Source organism: Mustela putorius, unplaced genomic scaffold (assembly GCF_011764305.1).
Source record: "Mustela putorius furo isolate JIRA1106 unplaced genomic scaffold, ASM1176430v1.1 tig00003834_pilon_pilon_pilon, whole genome shotgun sequence".
NCBI classification, from domain to species: domain Eukaryota; kingdom Metazoa; phylum Chordata; class Mammalia; order Carnivora; family Mustelidae; genus Mustela; species Mustela putorius.
Genome location: NW_025421987.1, coordinates 127097406 through 127115289, shown reverse-complemented (window position 1 = coordinate 127115289; position 17884 = coordinate 127097406). Strand labels below are relative to the sequence as shown.

The window sequence follows — 17884 nt, the reverse complement described above, 5'->3', positions numbered from 1 at the left end:
GCCATGTTACAGGGCAGACCATCACACTTTCTGATGGTGCCTGCCTGGGATCTTCACCTCTGTTCCATTTCCTCCCCTGGCACCCAGAACCAAGTGACTCTGAGCAGGCCCTAGAGTCCCTGCCCACTCAGGAGGAAGATGGCATCCCCAGGGGCGCCTGTTCCAGTCAGGCAGGGGCTGCTGTGTAAGCACACGGGCCTGTGTGCCCAGAGGGGTGCGGGGACCGTCAGGGTGAGGCACTATCAGAGTGACCAGAGATGGGGCAGCAGCCAGCTTGGGGTGGGGTGGGGGGCACAGGAGGGCATTGGAATGATAACATGGGCCACAGGAGAGGCCCACAGAGGCTCCCTCTCCACCCTGGTGGCTCAGCTACCACCTCGGCCCTGCCAGGCCAGCGCCCTGTGGTCCCCACCCTGCCGCCTGCTCAGGCTGGCAGCATTCCTTTGCAGCCTCCTGCCAGCACGGCTTGCCCCCTGCCCCCACTAGTGTCCATGCCAGGGCAGCATTCCGCCGGCCTGGCTGCATCTCCCCAGCAGAGGCTGAGCGGGGAGGCTACTCAGCAGTGGTCGGGTCACACGGGGGAGGGGTGCAGTGCCCACCCTCCCCCCGCCTCTGGCCCTCACTCCGCTCATCTTGCCTGGGCCCGCCACCTTCAAGGCTGGCTTGCTGCTGCTGTAGTCTGAGTTCTTGTACCTCCCGCCCTAGCGTGGGCGCGAGCAGCCAGAGAAGGCCACCAGGTAGGTATGGGTCAACCAGCACAGAGCAAAATGAGCCCTGGGCTGTCCTGGGCTAGGGGTGACAGGGGCCGGGCTAGCTGGAGATCCCAGACTCACCCTCAGGTCAAAGCGGCCCAGGCCAGGTCAAAGCGGTGGTGAGGCCCGAGGCTAGGGTACGGGGGTTCGGTCTCTCAGCTTGGGGTCGCTCAGGGGAGCAGGTGGAAGGCTTTCGGCAGCTGGTTGGGGAGTGGGCGCGCCCCCCTTCACGATTTCAGGGCCGCCTCCTACTCCGACCCCGCCTCTGTGGCGCAGCTGGAAGGCACCAAGATTAGACTCTGGGACGAACTTCCCGGCAGAAAGGGGGCTCCGCGCAGGAGAGTGAGGCCGGGGCCCATCGGCTGGGATGGGAGCAGTGAGACCTGGCTGGAGGCCCCGGCGGCCCCAGGCAGAGCAAGCTGCGGTGGAACCGCGCACACCACGCGTGTCCGCGCCCCCCGCCGGCACGCAGGGCGGCCTGGCCCTTTAAGCGTCCAGACGGCGGCCCCAGCTGACGCGCGGGCTCCAATCGGCGCCCCGCGCCCCCCGCCCGCCGCGCCCGAGGCTCTGGGGCCGCAGCTGCTCGGCGGCTGGACTCGCCGCGGCCCTGCGCCTCCGCCCGCCCGGCCGCGCCCCCGGGGGCCATGGTCGCGGGGCCCTGCGCGGGGGCGGCCCCCAGCGCGGCGCTTCATGGAGCGGCCCCGGCCCGGCCGCCGGGGGCAGCGCGATCCCGCGGGGCCCTGTGAGCCCCCAGCGCCACGGCACCATGGTACGCAAGGCCCTGCCTGTCCCCCCGCTTATCCGCCCACCTGCCCGCTCTGCCCTCCCGAGCGCACGGCCCGCCGGCTCCAGGTGGAGGAGTTGGAGGGATCTTCTCCGTCGCCGCGTCTCCCCGGCCCCTTCTCTCGGGTCCCCGCGGGCCAGGAATGCGGCTCTGTGGCGCGGCCCTCGGCGGGGAGGGGGTTAAATTCCTGGGGTGGGGGCCCGGGCGCGAGAGGCTGAGGTCTTACTCTGCACCTGCGGAGGGGGGCGCTTCTCTGAGCCTAGGACGGCGCCGCCCTCGGACTGGGTGATGGGGGGAGGGGGGAGGTCGGATTCCCGCCTGGGCCTTGGGCCACGTGGGCGCTGGAGCCGCCCTGCCTGGGGATTTGGGGCGACTGGGCCAAGCGGGGTGTGTTGGGGCGGGACGTCCTCAGCTCCTGTCCAAACTACTGTGTGACCTTGGGCCAGTCCTCTGCCCTCTCTGGGCCTGTGTCCTGGGAAAGGAGTGGGGCCATGAGTGCAGAAGAGGCTGGCACAGACACCCCTTCTCCAAAAGGAGGCGCCTGGGAATCATGAACCTATGCCCCCTTGCTCAGTATGGGTGCCCCCCTCCCCACACCGGGTTGCCGGGCAGTAAGGATTGGCGTGGGCGTTTGGGAGGTGGTGCAGATGCCTGCCCAGGTTTCATCTCAGTGCCTCTAGGAAGGCACTGGGGCAGGCTAGGGAGCCTGTGGGGCTTCATGGCACAGAGATAGGGTACCCCTTCGAAGCAGAAGGCTCTGGCCCTGGGAAGCCATCAAGGAAGGAGTCCCTGGCACCTGGCCTCTCCCCACCCCACCCCCACCCCCAATGTCGCTTGCAAATAGAGTTTGAGGGCTTGAAACCCCCTGGCAGTGGGAGTCCAAACCACTCCCCTAGTCTAGCATCTCAGGTCCTCCTGGGCTGGACTTGAGGGTGGGGTGTATGGCTGCAGCTGGCCCCCATGATAGGGAGGCATGTGTGCAGTTTCAAGGAACTGGCCCATCTGGCTGGGCTGGGGGGGGGGCAGTGCAGCTGGTGGGCCTTGTATGGGAGGTGCCAGGCAGGGTTTCGGGGGGACGGTGAGCCCTGCTGAGGTAGTTGAAGGGTTATGGACTGCCAGCAGCATGGGTGTGCCCTGTCAAGGAAGAATAGGCAGGGTGCCTGGTGGAGACTCTTGGGCCCTTCCAGGGTGCAGAGTGGCTCTGGCTTGGGGAACAGAGTCTTTGGAGCATGGGAACAGAGTCTTTGGAGCACCCAGTATTCTCTGAGCTAACCCCTCCTTCCCTGCTGAGATCAGGGGGCCCTGCACCAGATCTGCGCACAGAAATGTCAGGCACTGCCTTTTTTTTTTTTTTTTTTTTTTCCCCAGTGCCAGGTAGGCACTGGGGGGGGGCATTCTTTGATGGGAGAGCAGAGAGGACTGGGGGCCCTGTGGCCTAGGATGTGCTGCCCTCAACAGACCTGGCTTGAGCGGGCCTTTATCCAAGCCACTTCTGCCCCTATCTGGCCCCTGGTGGCCCTTAGGGGCCCCGTCACAGCCCAGGTTGCACGCTGCCCTCTCAAGGACCTGCAGGTGGTGGGGGTAATGGCGGGGTCCCGGCAAGCACAGCTGGTCCTCTGAGTCAGAGGTTCCCCAGATGCCTCTTCCTGCTTTTTCAGGCATCAAAAGCCAAGAAATCCATCCACAGGGAGGGGTGTCCAATCCTGCCCAGCAGGGAACGACTGGCCTTAAGCAGAGCTGGGGGTGTAGGGGCTCTGCCACTGCCCATTGTGCGACCCTCCCGTCTAAGCCTCGGTTTCCCCATCTGTGCAATAGAATTTGGTCCCAGAAGATGAATCAGAATGAGTCAGAGGAGAGAGGTGGGAGGGACTTAGCACCATGTCCCTGTTAGATTGGCCCAGCCTGGACAGGCCAGCAGTCCTGAGACAGAGGGGGCAGATGGGTGGCTTCTTGGCCGAGGGGAAGGAGGCGTAGGAGAACTCAAGGGAGGTAGCATCCGTGGTCAAGAGTGGCCAGACGGGGATTGGAGAGCATTGGGTGGGTGCTGCCGGGCGTGGCTGGGTATGCAGTGGTGGGGTGGGGGTCCAGGGACAGATCTGGAAGCAGGTTGCCCCTGAGGCTCTTTGAGCTTCATCCTGAGACCCCAGTCTGATTCTCATTCAGGCGACTGAGAAGGTGAACCCAGATATCACCTCCCCCCTCCCAGCCCAGTCTGGGCCCACCACTGCTGCCCCACCAGTGGAAGGACTAGCATGGAGGGTTGGGGTGGGCTGTGGATGGACGGACTTGCAGGGAGGTGCTTGGGGGAGAAAAACTGATGGCTCTGTGACAGTGAGGCAAGGTACCCCTCAAATATAGGAGGCTCTGACCCAGCTCAACACGGCCTAAGGATGGCCAGAAACTGGAACGTGCAGGCTTAGTCCAGCCAGGCAAGTGATCCATAGACAGTAACTGAAAAACTCTGCCCTGGACCCGGGCAAGGGAGTGGGCAGCCTGCTTCTCAGTGCTGGCTATCTTTTGGGAAAGCTGCTGTGGAGGAGCCAGGAATGATTAATCCAGCACTTATTCTGGACAATTCACAGGGGCTCGTTGTGGCTCAGGAGCCTGATAATCTGACCCATCAGACTTTGAGGGCCTCTCTGGGGCTCCAAAGTTCCCAGGTAGCGCAGCTTCCAAGATGGGGCCATCTCCGAGCCTCTATGCCTGGACCACACCTGACCTGGGCTCTGGGGGCCTAGGGGGAAGAGGGTCTAGGGCAGGCCTTGGGGGCCTCCCGTCTCTAAGCCTGGTGGACAGAAAACACAGAAGTGTCCTTCTACCTCCACAGAACCCCTGTGTGAGGGGGAGATGTCGACAGCCATGCATGAGGCCCTGGGCAGCCGCCTGGCCCAGTAAGGAAGGGCTACCTAGATCCCACCAGCCTCCTCCAGCAGGGCAGGAAGACCAAGGTCTGGGCCTGGATTTCTTCCCAAGAATTTCTATCCCTGCAAAGCCTTAGGTCCAGGCCTTGAGGCCCACTGCTGGTGAGGTAAGGGGTTCCTAGGTACTATTCCTGGGGCACAGTAGCAGCCAGAGGCCAAGGAGTGAGCCAGTGAGCCAGTGAGCCTTTCATTCTGGAGGGGCCTGGGTTTGGGCAGGCGTGGCTTTATTTGTGCGTGTGAGGGAGAGAATCCACAGAGCTCAGGAACTGCTGAAGGAATGCTTGCTTCTGGGGTGGCCCCCTTGCCCCAGTTTGCCCAGACTGGCGCAGTGTTAGCATGGAAAGCCCCTAAGTCCCACGCACTCTGGGATGCCAGTGACCCTCGTCCCTGTTCCTTCCTCTTCCCTTCTCTTTCCCTTCCCTGCCCAGGAGGACTTCCTGTCTCACAGGGAAGAGCTGGACGCCCAGAAAAGTTAACCAACTCACTCAGGAGCTGCCTGTCGTGATTGGAATCTGAGTTCTGAGGGGCAGCTGGCTTGGGCCCGAGCCCTGGCTCCCCGCGTCCTGGCCAGAGCTTCGGCTCCTTTTCTAGAACACGGAAACTGGAGTACCGGGCAGGCTGCCTCCTGCACGGTAGGCACTGCCCGGGTTGCTGGCCTTGACCTGACCTGTGCCCTCTGCTCCCCCCCTCCGCCCCTCGCAGTTGCTGGTTGAGAAGACGACAGACTCACCGGCGGCCGAGTTCTCGCTGGTGGAGGACGTGGCCCTGCACTTTGCCTGCTTGATGGGCCGCCTGAACGAGCAGCGCCTCTTCCAGCCCGACCTCTGCGACGTGGACCTGGTGCTGGTCCCCCAGCGCAGCGTCTTCCCGGCACACAAGGGCGTGCTGGCTGCCTACAGCCAGTTCTTCCACTCGCTCTTCACCCAGAACAAGCAGCTGCAGCGCGTGGAGCTGTCCCTGGAGGCGCTGGCCCCCGGCGGCCTGCAGCAGATCCTCAACTTTATCTACACATCCAAGCTGCTGGTCAACGCCGCCAACGTGCACGAGGTGCTCAGCGCCGCCTCGTTGCTGCAGATGGCCGACATCGCCGCGTCCTGCCAGGAGCTGCTGGACGCCCGCTCCCTGGGTCCCCCGGGCCCCAGCGCCGTGGCCCTGGCCCCGCCGGCCACTGGGGGCTGCACCCCGGCTGCACCCCCCTACTACTGCGACATCAAGCAGGAGGCAGACGCCCCGGGCCTGCCCAAGATCTATGCTCGTGAGGGCCCCGACCCCTACTCCGTGCGTGTTGAGGACGGGGCTGGGACTGCGGGGGGCCCGGTGCCAGCCACCATCGGGCCAGCTCAGCCCTTCTTCAAGGAGGAGAAGGAGGGTGGTGCCGAGGAGGCTGGTGGGCCCCCAGGCAGCCTCTGCAAGCTGGAGGGCGGGGAGGGGCTGGAGGAAGAGCTTGGGGGTTCTGGCACCTACAGCCGCCGGGAGCAGTCCCAGATCATCGTGGAGGTGAACCTCAACAACCAGACTCTGCACGTGTCTACGGGGCCTGAGGGCAAGCCAGGCTCCACCACAGGCCCGGCCACCATGGTGCTGGGCCGGGAGGACGGGCTGCAGAGACACTCAGAGGACGAGGAGGAGGAAGAGGAGGAGGAGGAGGAGGAGGAGGAGGAGGAGGAGGAGGAGGGTGGCGGCAGTGGAGGGGAGGAAGAGGAAGAGGAAGAAGAGGAGGGTGGCAGTCAGGGAGAGGAAGAAGAAGAGGAGGAGGAAGGGCACAGTGAGCCAGAGGAGGAAGAGGATGAGGAAGAGGAAGGGCACAGTGAGCAGGATCAAGAGAGCTCAGAGGAGGAGGAAGAGGAGGAAGAAGGGGGCGACACAGGAAGCAGGCAGGGGCCAGCAGGGCGGCGGGGCAGCAGGGCAGAGCCCCCTCCCCACAGCCGCATGGCCACACGGTCTCGAGAGAACGCCCGACGCCGAGGCCCCCCTGAGCCCGAGGAGGCCAGGCCTCGGGGTGGGAAGAGGCCCAAGCCTGCTCCAGGGGGAGGCCCTGCAGCGGCCCGAGGGCCACAGGCCACTGACGGGCTGGGGGCCAAGGTGAAGCTGGAAGAGAAGCAACACCACCCATGTCAGAAGTGCCCTCGAGTCTTCAACAACCGTTGGTACCTGGAGAAGCACATGAACGTGACCCACAGCCGCATGCAGATCTGTGACCAGTGTGGCAAGCGCTTCCTGCTGGAGAGCGAGCTGCTACTGCACCGGCAGACAGACTGTGAGCGCAACATCCAGGTGGGCCTGGGGGGCTCCTCCTAGGGCGGGTGGGGCAGGACTGGGCTGGAGGGCTGAAGGCTGGCCCCCCAGGCCGCGTCCCCAGGGTTCTGCTGCCTGACGTGCCCAGACACACTTACCCCTGGCCCATGGGGCCAACTTGGGCCCAGGGTGGTGAGCACTCAGGGGAGAACACCAAGGAGGGCTTCCTGGAGGAAGCAGCAGTAAGCAGCTAGACCTTGGCACATGGAGACATGTGCAGATCGGACAGGAACAAACAGTACTCTTGGCCAGAGAGGCAGAGGGGAGGATGAGAGGAGGGAGTTGTCTGAGTACTTGAGGCTGATGGATAGCCAGCTCTGAGGAGGGGTGAGCCTGTGTTTTGGTAAATACTAAGGCTGCTGGAAAGCCATCAGGGCCACCATGCATAGTTTCTCAGGCTGGGCTCCACACAGAAGCCCAGACGAGGAGGGGCAGGGTTTGCCCGGAGGGGGCGCCATTTCCACTTGCATAGAGGTTGAATAGAGCAAGGGGGTGGCCTGGAGGAGGAAGCCCCTGCTGTCAGCTCTTTGGAGATGCCAGCTGGCCTGGGCTTGGGAAGAGGGATTGGATGAGAAATTTGGGAAAAGCAGGGGCTGCAGGGGCCAAGCAGGGGGGCTGGGCTGGCTGCCAGGACTCCTCGGCCTGAGTGTGCGCCAGCTCTGCCTCCCAGGGTGCAGGCAGCACAGGGCCCGCCAGGCTGCTTTTTATCCCTTCTGGCCACGAGGGGGTTGTGGGGGCAGCAGGTAGGTGAGTGCTAATTGCCTGAGCTAATTGCTAATTGCAGTGCCCTGTGGAGAAAGTGTTACCTGGAGGGTTACCTGGTCTCCTGCCCCGCCCTCCTGCACCTGTTCCCACTTGCCTGCCTGCTGGGCTGCCCTTTGTCTCTCCACTGCACACACCCGAACCTTCCTTTTGGAGGGGAAAGCTGCATGGGCCTCTTCTGACCTGGGCACCTTGACCTGAGTCCAGTTCTACCCCAGTCCTGACCTGCTCCATCCCTCTGGAAGTGTCTCCTGTGGGGATGGGGAAGACAAGAGGAGGAGGGAAGCATGGCCCCTGGGGTTCCCACTACCATCCCATTTCCTCATGGGACCCAGGACTCCTGCAGCTCCCAACCCCAACCAGCACTTTGGCACCTCTCTCCTTCGGGATCTCCAGGGTGTCAGGGCATACATCCCAGCAGAGAAGAGGCCAGACGTGGGATCTGAGAAGGGCTTCTCCATGCACTGTGTGCAGCTTCCTCACACACTGTGGCCCTTCGGCCAGTTATGTGTTTCCCCTTGGTAGACAGGTGCCTTGTTGAAATGAGCACGGAGTCAGGGCTTCCTGTATAGGGGGTCCCTGACCCGAGTCCAGTTCAAGGGTAAGGAAGGGCCCCAGGCCGCAGCCCAGGGTAGGTGGGCATCTTTTTAGGGAGTTACCATCCCCAACTCCCAGAAAGTCAGATCTGGCAGGCTGTTGGACATTGAGGGCTCTCCCTCCAGCACAGTCCACTTGCAGAAACTGAGGTCCAGAGAGGGGCAAATTGTCCAGGGCACACAGTCCTGACGAAGGACCCAGGGCCTAACATCCTCTCCCTTTGCAGTGTGTGACGTGTGGCAAAGCTTTTAAAAAGCTCTGGTCTCTCCACGAGCACAACAAGATCGTGCATGGCTATGCAGAGAAGAAGTTCTCATGTGAGATCTGCGAGAAGAAATTCTACACCATGGCCCATGTGCGCAAGCACATGGTTGGTAAGTCTGGCCCCGGGAGGGAATGGGGTCTGGGGTCAGAGCTGGGCCAGCTGCTGGTTTTGCTGGGAAGGACTTCTCATCCCAGGGCAGTGTGAAGGTGTGTGGAGGCCCCTCTCAACTGGGAAGCCTGGGAAGACTTGTTGCAGTGGCAGGTGTGACCTGGATAGGCTCAGAGGTTGGGGCTACCATGTACGGTTGGGCAGTTTGGACACTGAGCAAGCGTTCCAGGACAAGATGGAAGGGAGCGCCCAGAATCCAGCTGGCAGACTATGTGTCTTAGCATGGGGTTTTGGCCACCAGGGAAAGAAGTACCTTTTCCTAAATTACACAGAATGCCAAATGGGCTGACACAGGCCCTGTCTCAGTTTGATGACAACTGTGCCTCTCATTTTTTTCTCACCTTATGGCCCTTATAGGCCTTCAGGCTCCTCTAAATGAGGAGGCCCCCACAAATGTGTGCTGGGCTCCTCCTCTGTCTTGGGATGGCTGTCCCTCCCCTCTAGGAGGGCCTGACTGGCAGTCTGGTGTTCGAGTGGCCCTCCTTTCTTTGCCAGCTTCAGGTCTGGGGCTCAAGAGAGGTGTGGCCCTGGGCCAGGTCTTACCCCTTTCTCTAGCCTCCTGGGAGCTGGGACCTTGGGGTGGAAGTCCTGGCCAGGAGCATGTTGCATAGCCCAGGACCAGTGGTCTTCCTGGGCTCAGCTTCCCCAGCTCTGAGCTGTAAGGGGAACTCTCTGGCCCCAGTCACTTCCTCGAAGACCTTCCTTGAAGAGTTTGTTTGTCTTTATCTGTCCGTGGTTTTGGGGGGAACACAGCCATTCCCTCTGGACTGCCCAGTGTCATCCCCTGTAAAGCCCACCTTTGAGGTTCAGTACCACTCCTGGCCTCTCTCCGTAGGACACTGTGAGGCGCACAGAGGCAGTGCAGAGAGCCAGTGGCGGGGCCAGGGTCTGAGCCGAAGCCAGTACTGCTTGGGGTCCTTGCCCTGAAGTCAGCCCCAGGTGCTAGACCAAGGCTCTGAGGCAGACTGTGAGGCAGAAGGGCCTCCCAGGAGGCCCAGTATGGGAGGTGGCCAGGTAGGGATCCCCTAGGAGCAGCCGTGGAGGTCGCTCTGAGACATAATGGCCTGCCCCACAGCCCACACCAAGGACATGCCCTTCACTTGCGAGACCTGTGGGAAGTCCTTCAAACGAAGCATGTCTCTCAAAGTGCACTCACTGCAGCACTCTGGGGAGAAACCCTTCCGGTGCGAGGTGAGTGCCATTCTCCGCCTGCCCCAGGGGCCACCCTGGACCCTCAGGGGTCAGGAGCAGCAGCTGTTTCACAACCAGGGAGTTGGGGGCAGTGGAGTCCAGGATTCAGAAAGAGGGGTGGCCCCCTTGGTGTCTGTGGCCCCCACCTCCCACAGCATTCTGACCCCACTGCTGCCCCCTTGCCCCCCTCCCACCCCCACCCTCAGCCAGCCCTCCCTGACCCAACCCCCACACAGTCAAGGTGGGCCCTGCTCTTGGGCTGCCATCAGGCAGGGGACAGACTGTCTGGAGAGGTCCAGAGAGGCACATCTCAGGCAGAGCAGTGAAAGGGTTGCAGGCTGCGGGGTGGGGGGTGGTGGTGGAGGGGGACGGTGTTCCAACAAGGAACAAGGATGGGGGGTCTTGGCCTTACGCAGGAGGGCCTTATGCAGCACGACTCCCTCCATTCTATGGCCTTTCCCCACTTCCTGCCTTCCCTCCGGGCCTGGGCCCTGGTGGCCCTTAGCCCCTTCTCTGCCCCTGCGCCCCCTGCCCCAGGAGCCCCTTCCCGTGTGTGTCCCCTCTGGGCCCCTAAGTCCCTGCAGCTGCTCCCCACCTTCTGCTCCCCACCTTGCGCCTGGGCCTCACCCTCCCCCCACCCGCAGAACTGCAATGAGCGCTTCCAGTACAAGTACCAGCTGCGCTCCCACATGAGCATCCACATCGGCCACAAGCAGTTCATGTGCCAGTGGTGCGGCAAGGACTTCAACATGAAGCAGTACTTCGATGAGCACATGAAGACCCACACAGGTACCTGCGCCTCCCGACGGCGGGGTGGGGGTGGCGTGCAAGGCTGCAGGGTCCCCCCCCCCCCCCCCCGGCTCGGCTCTGCCACAGGATGCCTGCCTGCGTACGATGGCCCCAGCCGTGCCCCTTCTCCACTCCGGGCCTCCATTCACCCTTCTCCGGGGCTCAGCGCCGTCCTCCGCGCCTCTCCCTGGGCAGGGAGGCCCCGCGGGTACCGGGGTGCGCCGACTTCTCGGTGACGCCCCTCTGCCCGTGCCAACGCCCAGGGGAGAAGCCGTACATCTGTGAGATCTGTGGCAAGAGCTTCACCAGCCGCCCGAACATGAAGCGGCACCGGCGCACACACACTGGCGAGAAGCCGTACCCCTGCGACGTCTGCGGCCAGCGCTTCCGCTTCTCCAACATGCTCAAGGCGCACAAGGAGAAATGCTTCCGCGTCAGTCACCCCCTGACCGGCGACGGCCCCCCTTCCGGCCCCGGCCTGGCCCCGGCCCAGCCTCCCACGCACACGCTGCCCCTGCTCCCGGGGCTGTCCCAGACCCTGCCTCCCCCGCCTCACCTGCCGCCCCCCCCTCCACTCTTCTCTACCACTACCACTCCCGGCGGGAGGATGAGCGCCAACAACTGACTGCAGGAGCGCAAACGCGGGGTCTGGAGCCCCGGGGCCGCCTCTGGGAGGAGCCCGCCCCTCCTGCCTGGGGTCAGACAGCGACACCGGCCACCCCCACCTCCAGACGTGGCTGGACCTGTACCGCTTGAGGCCACTGACCATGGGGGTGTGCAGGCTGGTAGCCCCCTGTGCGGGGTGGAGGGGAACCTCACTCCCAAGTGCCCCCCCTTTCAGTGACTCCTTGAAGCCTTTGCCTTTTCTTTTCTTTCTTTCTTTCTTTCTTTTTTTTTTTTTTGGAAGTGAAGGAAAAGGAAAAGAGCAACCTATTTGCAGCACGCCCTCCAGGTGAGGGGGGTGCTGGAGGCGGTACAGCAGGGAGGGCGGGCCTGGGAGCAGGTGTGATGGGTCACTTGCCTGAGGCCTGAGCTGAAGGGCGTTGGCCAGGCAAGCCCGGGTCAGCTTCAGTGGCTCATCTCAGCTTCCCTTGTGCCCCCTAACTTGCTCCCTCATCTTGGAGGCTGTGGGGAAAAGTTGGGGTGTCAGCCTCCCTGGAAGGAGTCGTGGATCGGGTCTGAGAGCTGTGGACACTGAGGCAGGGCTTGAGTGTGGATGCCCACGAGTGTGTTGTGGGGGGAGTGGCGAACTGTGAAGGCTGCAGACCCACCTTCACACCGTGTGCAGTGGGGCAGGCAGGGGCTGGACCCCATGCATTTGCTCTCTCACCCACCACCCTGCCGGCAGGTACAGGGATCCCTGAGCTGTACCAGATGCCTCGAGGTCCCTAAATCCAGGAGAAGACATATCCCCAGAAGCTGCTGGGCCATGGGTGCTGGGGGCTCGGATCCAGATGGGCAGACGGGCTGGCTCCCGCAGCTCCAGATGCCGGGGACTACAGTCCAAGACATCCCTGTGACTGGGTGAACCCCAAAGGCAGGCCCTGAGAAGGAGGCCATGTTTGAAGGTTTCAAGGTGCTATCAGTGGGGCAGAGGGCAGGGCAGCTATTCATAGCGCACCCGGGTCCTCACGAGCTGCCCTGATTGTCTCTCCGGTGCCAGAGGAGATGTTTGTGTCTGTCTCCATCCCTGCTCTGAAGGCAGAGGCCTCGTCTTCTTCCTGGGCTGGTGTGCGGCCTCCCTGTCCTTGCAGGGCCTCTGCACCATGGGCAGGGAGCCTGTAGCCCTGGTGATGAGAGGCAACTACACATTCAGGCCCCAGGGTGGGGGGTCAGGGTTCTGGGGGAGCCCCAGCCTGTGCTCAACACTTGCCCCCATGAGGCCAGCACTAATAGGACACCCTTTTTTGTTGTCATTTAACGTCTTCATTCCTGCCTCACAAATGGGGAGGAAGGTTCCATAAGCTACTTGTTTCCTAGTTAAGCTCTTTCCTTTTGTGTTTATAGTTTTGTTTGTTATACTCTGCACCTTAAACCCCCACGACTACCCTCACACCACCACCTTCCCAAGCATGGCTGGAGTGGGAAGAGGCCTAAGCCCAAGGAGGACAGTGGCAGGGGGCGGGGTTGGGAGTGGGGGACTGGGCCCCATCAGCCCAAGGGCTGAGGGGGTGGGAACCCCTCTGACCTCCTTGTGAGGCCCATGGCGCTGGGTGGGGGCTGGGGACATTTTAATCATCAATAAACGAAGCACTTTATTCTGTACAGATGTGGGCAGGTCCAAGAAGCCCAAGTGATTTGAAGATTTATAATCCAAGCTACACACCCCCAGATTGTTCTCTGGATGCACAGGGGGGCAGTGCCCTGGCCTAGTTGCATTTGGGGCTGCAGCAGGAGTATTCCAAGTCAGAGCCTCCAGATGTACCCTCAGAACAACCCTGCTGTCCTTCGGAGAGAGAAGATGGGCCCCTCACTGAGAGAGGAAGCGTGCCTCCCTGTCTGGCTCCCAGTTCTGTAGCTACCTTACTCCAAGGCTGGGGGTTTTAGACTCCCGCTGTACTCTAGCTCCCTCTTCTGCACCCCTTGATCTCTGGGCTTCCATGATGTCCTCAGGGTCCCCCCCCCCCCCACACACACTCTCCGTTTCCTCCTTTTCCTTGCTATTTCTAACCTCTGGTCCCAGTGCCTGGCAGCTCTTCAGAACTGGCTGACATTTTCCCCAAGAAAATTGATCTCCCCCCATTTGCTGTATGTCAGGACCCCTATGGGTTCCCCAACCCCTGTCACTGACACCAGGGTCTCCCATGGGGACTGGTGGCCTTATCACCAGGTAGCCCCACTGCAGCCTTAGTGAGAGAGCCTGGGGGGCTCTGGCCAGGCCAGGTCCCTGTGAGGCCACACTTTGATAAGCAGAGACGAGTTGGGTATGGGGCAGGGGAGGATACCTGGTGTGGAAACCCTCTCCCATGACTTGGGTTCCCTGTTCTAATACACCTCTCCTCTGAGGGCAGGGGTCCAGGTGGCAGGCTGGGCTCTGGTCACAATGATCATTGTAGCTGTGGGTGGGCACAGCCAAACCCTCTCCTGGGAGGCCCCTGTCCCAGCGGTGACAGGAGCCTGGTCCCTGGTGCTAAATGCTCTCTTCCACTTGGGCCAGTGTGGGTGGGAGCTCCTTTCCAGCCAGATCACAAGGGTCTGAAGCAATAATGGAACCTCATCAGTGCCAGTGTGGGCAGGGGTTCTCATTTTACCAGCTTTTACATTTCCTTTTTATTTTTAAAATAAATAAACGAGCACCTAGATGTGGGATTAAGGGGACCGGGGCCGCATACCCACTTCCTGGGGCTGATGGCGGGGAAGCTGGGTTGGGACCATCACCACCCGCTGGAGATGTGCTGGGGGTGGGGAACCCCTCAGTCCAGATGGACTTTTCAGCCCATTTGGCCAGAACTCAGGTCGGAAACCTGGGTCTGCTCCCTCCTCAGCTCCCCATGGGTTCCCTGGTCTTGGGCCTGCTGGGGGTGAACAGAGAGATGAAGCGGGGCCTCAAACAGGGGCTAGAGTGCAGTCTCTGACCTTGCCATGTAAGGCCACAGCACCCCTCTGCGGGGGTTCCGTGATGGCAGAATGGCTGTGCCAGGTGTGTGGATGCTTGATGTCTGGGCCCCAAGGGCGTGGGGGATAGCAGGAGGGTGAGGACGAGAGTGAAGGCGAATAAAGTCAGTACAACTGTCCCTTGGCCCGGCCTCTTCTTTACATATTGCCTACCCTCTCCTCTGGCTGGAAAGACCTAGAGCACCTGCAGGCTTGCCATAGGCCTGGGCTTTAGGAACACCGAGAGTCAGGAGCTGAGGCAAGAACAGAGATGTACCCCCCAAGCTGATGTTTGATCCTGAGCTGGATGCAGAAGGGGATTCTAGGAGGAGAGAGATTCTGGGGTTGCTGACGCTGAGGTCCCTGAAGGCAGCCCCTGCAGAAGGCCAGAGCCCACAGGGAGCTCCAGGACAGCCCAGGCCACTCCTGCTCCTGAGCTCAGCAGTTGGCCGGCAAGGGCAGTTTGAAGCCGCTTGCTATCAGAGATGCTGACGTGAGCACCAGAGAGACAAAAGCTCAGATGGAAGGCAGCTAGTGGCCTCCAAAGAGGGAGCAGACAGTCCTCTGTGGGGACTCTAAGAATTAATTCCTTATGCAGGTGATCCATGGATCCTGGCTCCGTGCCGGGTGGAACTCTGGGCCCCCAGGACTGTGTGCTGAATGAGACCCCTGGCTTTGTGACCCTTGGCACAAGATGCATGTGGAGTCTGAGAAGGAGGGGCTGGGTAGATTCCTGAGCCAGAGACAAGATGCAGGTGCCCCCCTGGAGATGGGTGTGGGGGAGCTGGTCCTGTCCCAGGACAGGTTTCCCGTTCTTGTACACCACCCCTCCGAGGATAGGGGTCCAAATAGCAGGTCCTAGAATCTGGGAGCCTTTCCACACAGCCCTACTTCCTTGGCCAAAAGGAACGGGCTCACTCAGTTTCAGTCACCCTGAAAACAAGGCTTGCAGGTGAGCCTGAGGGCCTGGCTTCTCCCGCCAGTCTCGGGATTCTGCTTCTGTTTCTGCTCTCCACCCGTCTTGCCACCATCTGCTTGCACGACGCTTCTCTGCACAGTCTCTTCCTTCAGGTCCACCCCATCCCACCCCAATCATTCTAGTAACGTTCCCAACTTCTTGCTCCATTGTTGCTCAGGCACGAGTCTCACTGGGCTGGGAGGAAAAGGCCACAGGGTGGTGGTGGGCATCATGGCTGGTGTCCCTGGAACACTCGTTCTCCCCCGGTTTTGCTCTCGGGGACCAAACAGCTTGTTAATACCTCATGTCCTGGAGCACGGGCCCTGTATTTACACCTGAGTCCCAGGGAAGGCAGGGAAGGCGAGCATGTCTTCTACTTCGGGCAGGTAGTGCTCGCGATCGGGAAAAGGTGGTCCAAAGTCATGGGGTGGCCACAGAGAGCCCCTCCCTGACCCCGAATCCTGGTTCTGGCTCCAGGCATTCTAAGAGAAACCGTGGTGCATGCCTACACTCTGGACACAGGTCTGGAGTATACTGCCTCCTATAGGAAGCTCCCAGCCTGGCAAGGCCAAGTCGCGGGGCAGGTTCCATAATGGATTCTTCCCTAGGTGATGCCCCTCTTCCATAGCACCAGTGGCTCCTGGGCGAAGGGTAAGACCAGTACATGCTGTGAGCCACGTGTGGCCCAATGCCACACAGCACTGTGTTGTGTAGATCCCTGGGAAAATACCGATTTTTTACAATTAAAATTTTTCTTAGACATATTGAAAAAGTCAAATATTTCTGGAAGGCCTTTTTTCTCTTAAATAGAAGTTGCAGTGGCCTGTAAACCCTCTTTTCCCACTCTAAGTAGGTAACTAGTTCCAATCCAATTGGTATGTTTGGTGTTGACTTTCATGCCTATGAAATCATGCGTTCACTCCTACTTCCTGATGGATTCAGTGTTAGGTATCATTTATTGATTGCTTTCTTTAACACTCCCAACACACACACACACACACACACACACACACACACACACACACACACACACAGCTTCTCTTTTCCTTTCTCCAAGCACATTTATATTATTATTTGGGGTTAGATTAGCATGCAGTGTAAATACTATGACTATGTAATCGCTGATCTCAATCAAGCCATATCATAGAATATGATTCCTTTCCCTTTCCTGTACAACTGTTCCCCTCCTCTCTTCAAAATGTGGTTCCTTCAGCTTCCGTGTCCCCAAACTCTGCCCTAAGGGTAACTCTCCTTCTCATAAGTGCACACACAACGGGTGTCCCATCATCTCCCTCTTGGCGGTGTCTCTCCAGAACCCTCGCTCATCTCTGGAGTGGTTGACTTTCCCCAGCTGTCATGGTGGGATCTCCCACCCTCCTGAGGACTCCCTTTGCCAGTTCCTAGATGCACCTCCAGTTCCCCTGAGTCCTCTATCTTCCTCGATCTGCACTTGCTCCCTCAATTTAGTGAAGTATGTCCTCCAGGGGCTTCCTGAGGAGGGGCTGATGGCCACATGGAAAGCTGTGGCCAGGCCCGATGTGATTGGTCCTTCCCTAGTCGCACAGGAGGCAGCAGACCTAGGGACCATCCTTACACGGCTTCATCATCACCACCACTCGAGAGCAGGGTGGCAAGACGACACTGGCATGCACCAAAGTGACGCCATCTCCCTTAAGGACACTTCTGCTTAAGAACAACCCCAGGGATGCCTGGGTGGCCCAGTGGGTTAAGCCACTGCTTTCGGCTCAGGTCATGATCTCAGGGTACTGGGATCGAGTCCCACATTGGGCTCTCTGCTCAGCAGGGAGCCTGCTTCCTCCTCTCTCTCTGCCTGCCTCTCTGACTACTTGTAATCTCTCTCTGTCAAATAAATAAATAAAATCTTAAAAAAAAAAAAAAAAAAAAAAGGACAACCCCAGACCTACATTCCCTGTCACACTGCTGAGACCGGATCCCTTCAAGTTAACTGCCGAAAACTAACCTCTAGAAGGTTTATGTCTTAGTGGACTACTTTTTTTCTAACCCTGAAATGTAGCTTCTCTTCGGGACCACTTCAGGGAATGAAATTCTGAAGATCTTGACTATTTTTATTCTACCCTCACACGGGGATGACTTCTTGTGGGCACAGAACCCTCGGTTAAAAATTGTTTTCCCCTTAGGATTTTATTTTATTTTTAAGATTTTGTTTATTTTGAGAGAGCGTAAGAGGAGGAGGGGCTGAGAGAGAAGCAAGCTCCCTGCTGAGCAAGGAGTCCTCTGCCGGGCTTGATCCCAGGACTCCAGGATCATGACCTGAGCCGAAGGCACCCAGGCACCCTTCCCTCAGGGTTTTAGATGCCAGTGTTTCTGTTGGGAAGCCTGATCCTGTCTTGACCCCAATGCTGTGTAGGTGGCCTGCTTCTTGCTCTATGAGGCCTTCAGGGCCTCTGCTTTGCCTCCAGCATTGTGAGCTGTCACAGCTAAGTCCCCGGTGTGGGTTTTTTCTCACCCAGTGAGCGCAGGACTCAGTGAGCCCTGTCGGTTCAGGAAAGTTATCTGAATTACGCCTTTAACTGTCTTTTTCTGTTTTTCTCTGTTCTTCAGCTCCGTCATTTAGATATTGGACCCCTTGGGCAGCCTCTCTCATTCTCTTACCCAGTATCATGGTCTTCATCTTTTTTCTTCTACTTTCTGGGATATTTCCTCAAATGTGTTTTCCAAGCCTTCTAATGAGTATTACATTTCTGCCATCATAGTTTTCAATTTCCAAAAGTTCTTTGTTTCTCTGGGAGTTCCTTTTTTTTTTTTTTAAAGATTTTATTTATTTAT

General features: G+C 59.8%; 1 protein-coding gene across 2 annotated transcripts; it reads left to right on the top strand.

The window, feature by feature from the left end:
• The first annotated feature begins 511 nt into the window (after positions 1–511).
• ZBTB47 (zinc finger and BTB domain containing 47) lies at positions 512–14258 on the top strand. 2 transcript variants are annotated; one of them, XM_045089014.1, is made up of 6 exons: positions 512–737; positions 5160–6731; positions 8338–8485; positions 9620–9735; positions 10380–10524; positions 10788–14258. In XM_045089014.1, the coding sequence occupies exons 2-6, from the start codon at positions 5241–5243 to the stop codon at positions 11147–11149; spliced, it is 2262 nt and encodes a 753-aa protein (XP_044944949.1). In that variant the 5' UTR covers positions 512–737; positions 5160–5240; the 3' UTR covers positions 11150–14258. The 2 variants fall into 2 exon arrangements, with proteins under 2 accessions (XP_044944949.1, XP_044944948.1); XM_045089013.1 differs by lacking the exon at positions 512–737 and adding an exon at positions 1060–1521.
• The last annotated feature ends 3626 nt before the right edge of the window (positions 14259–17884 follow it).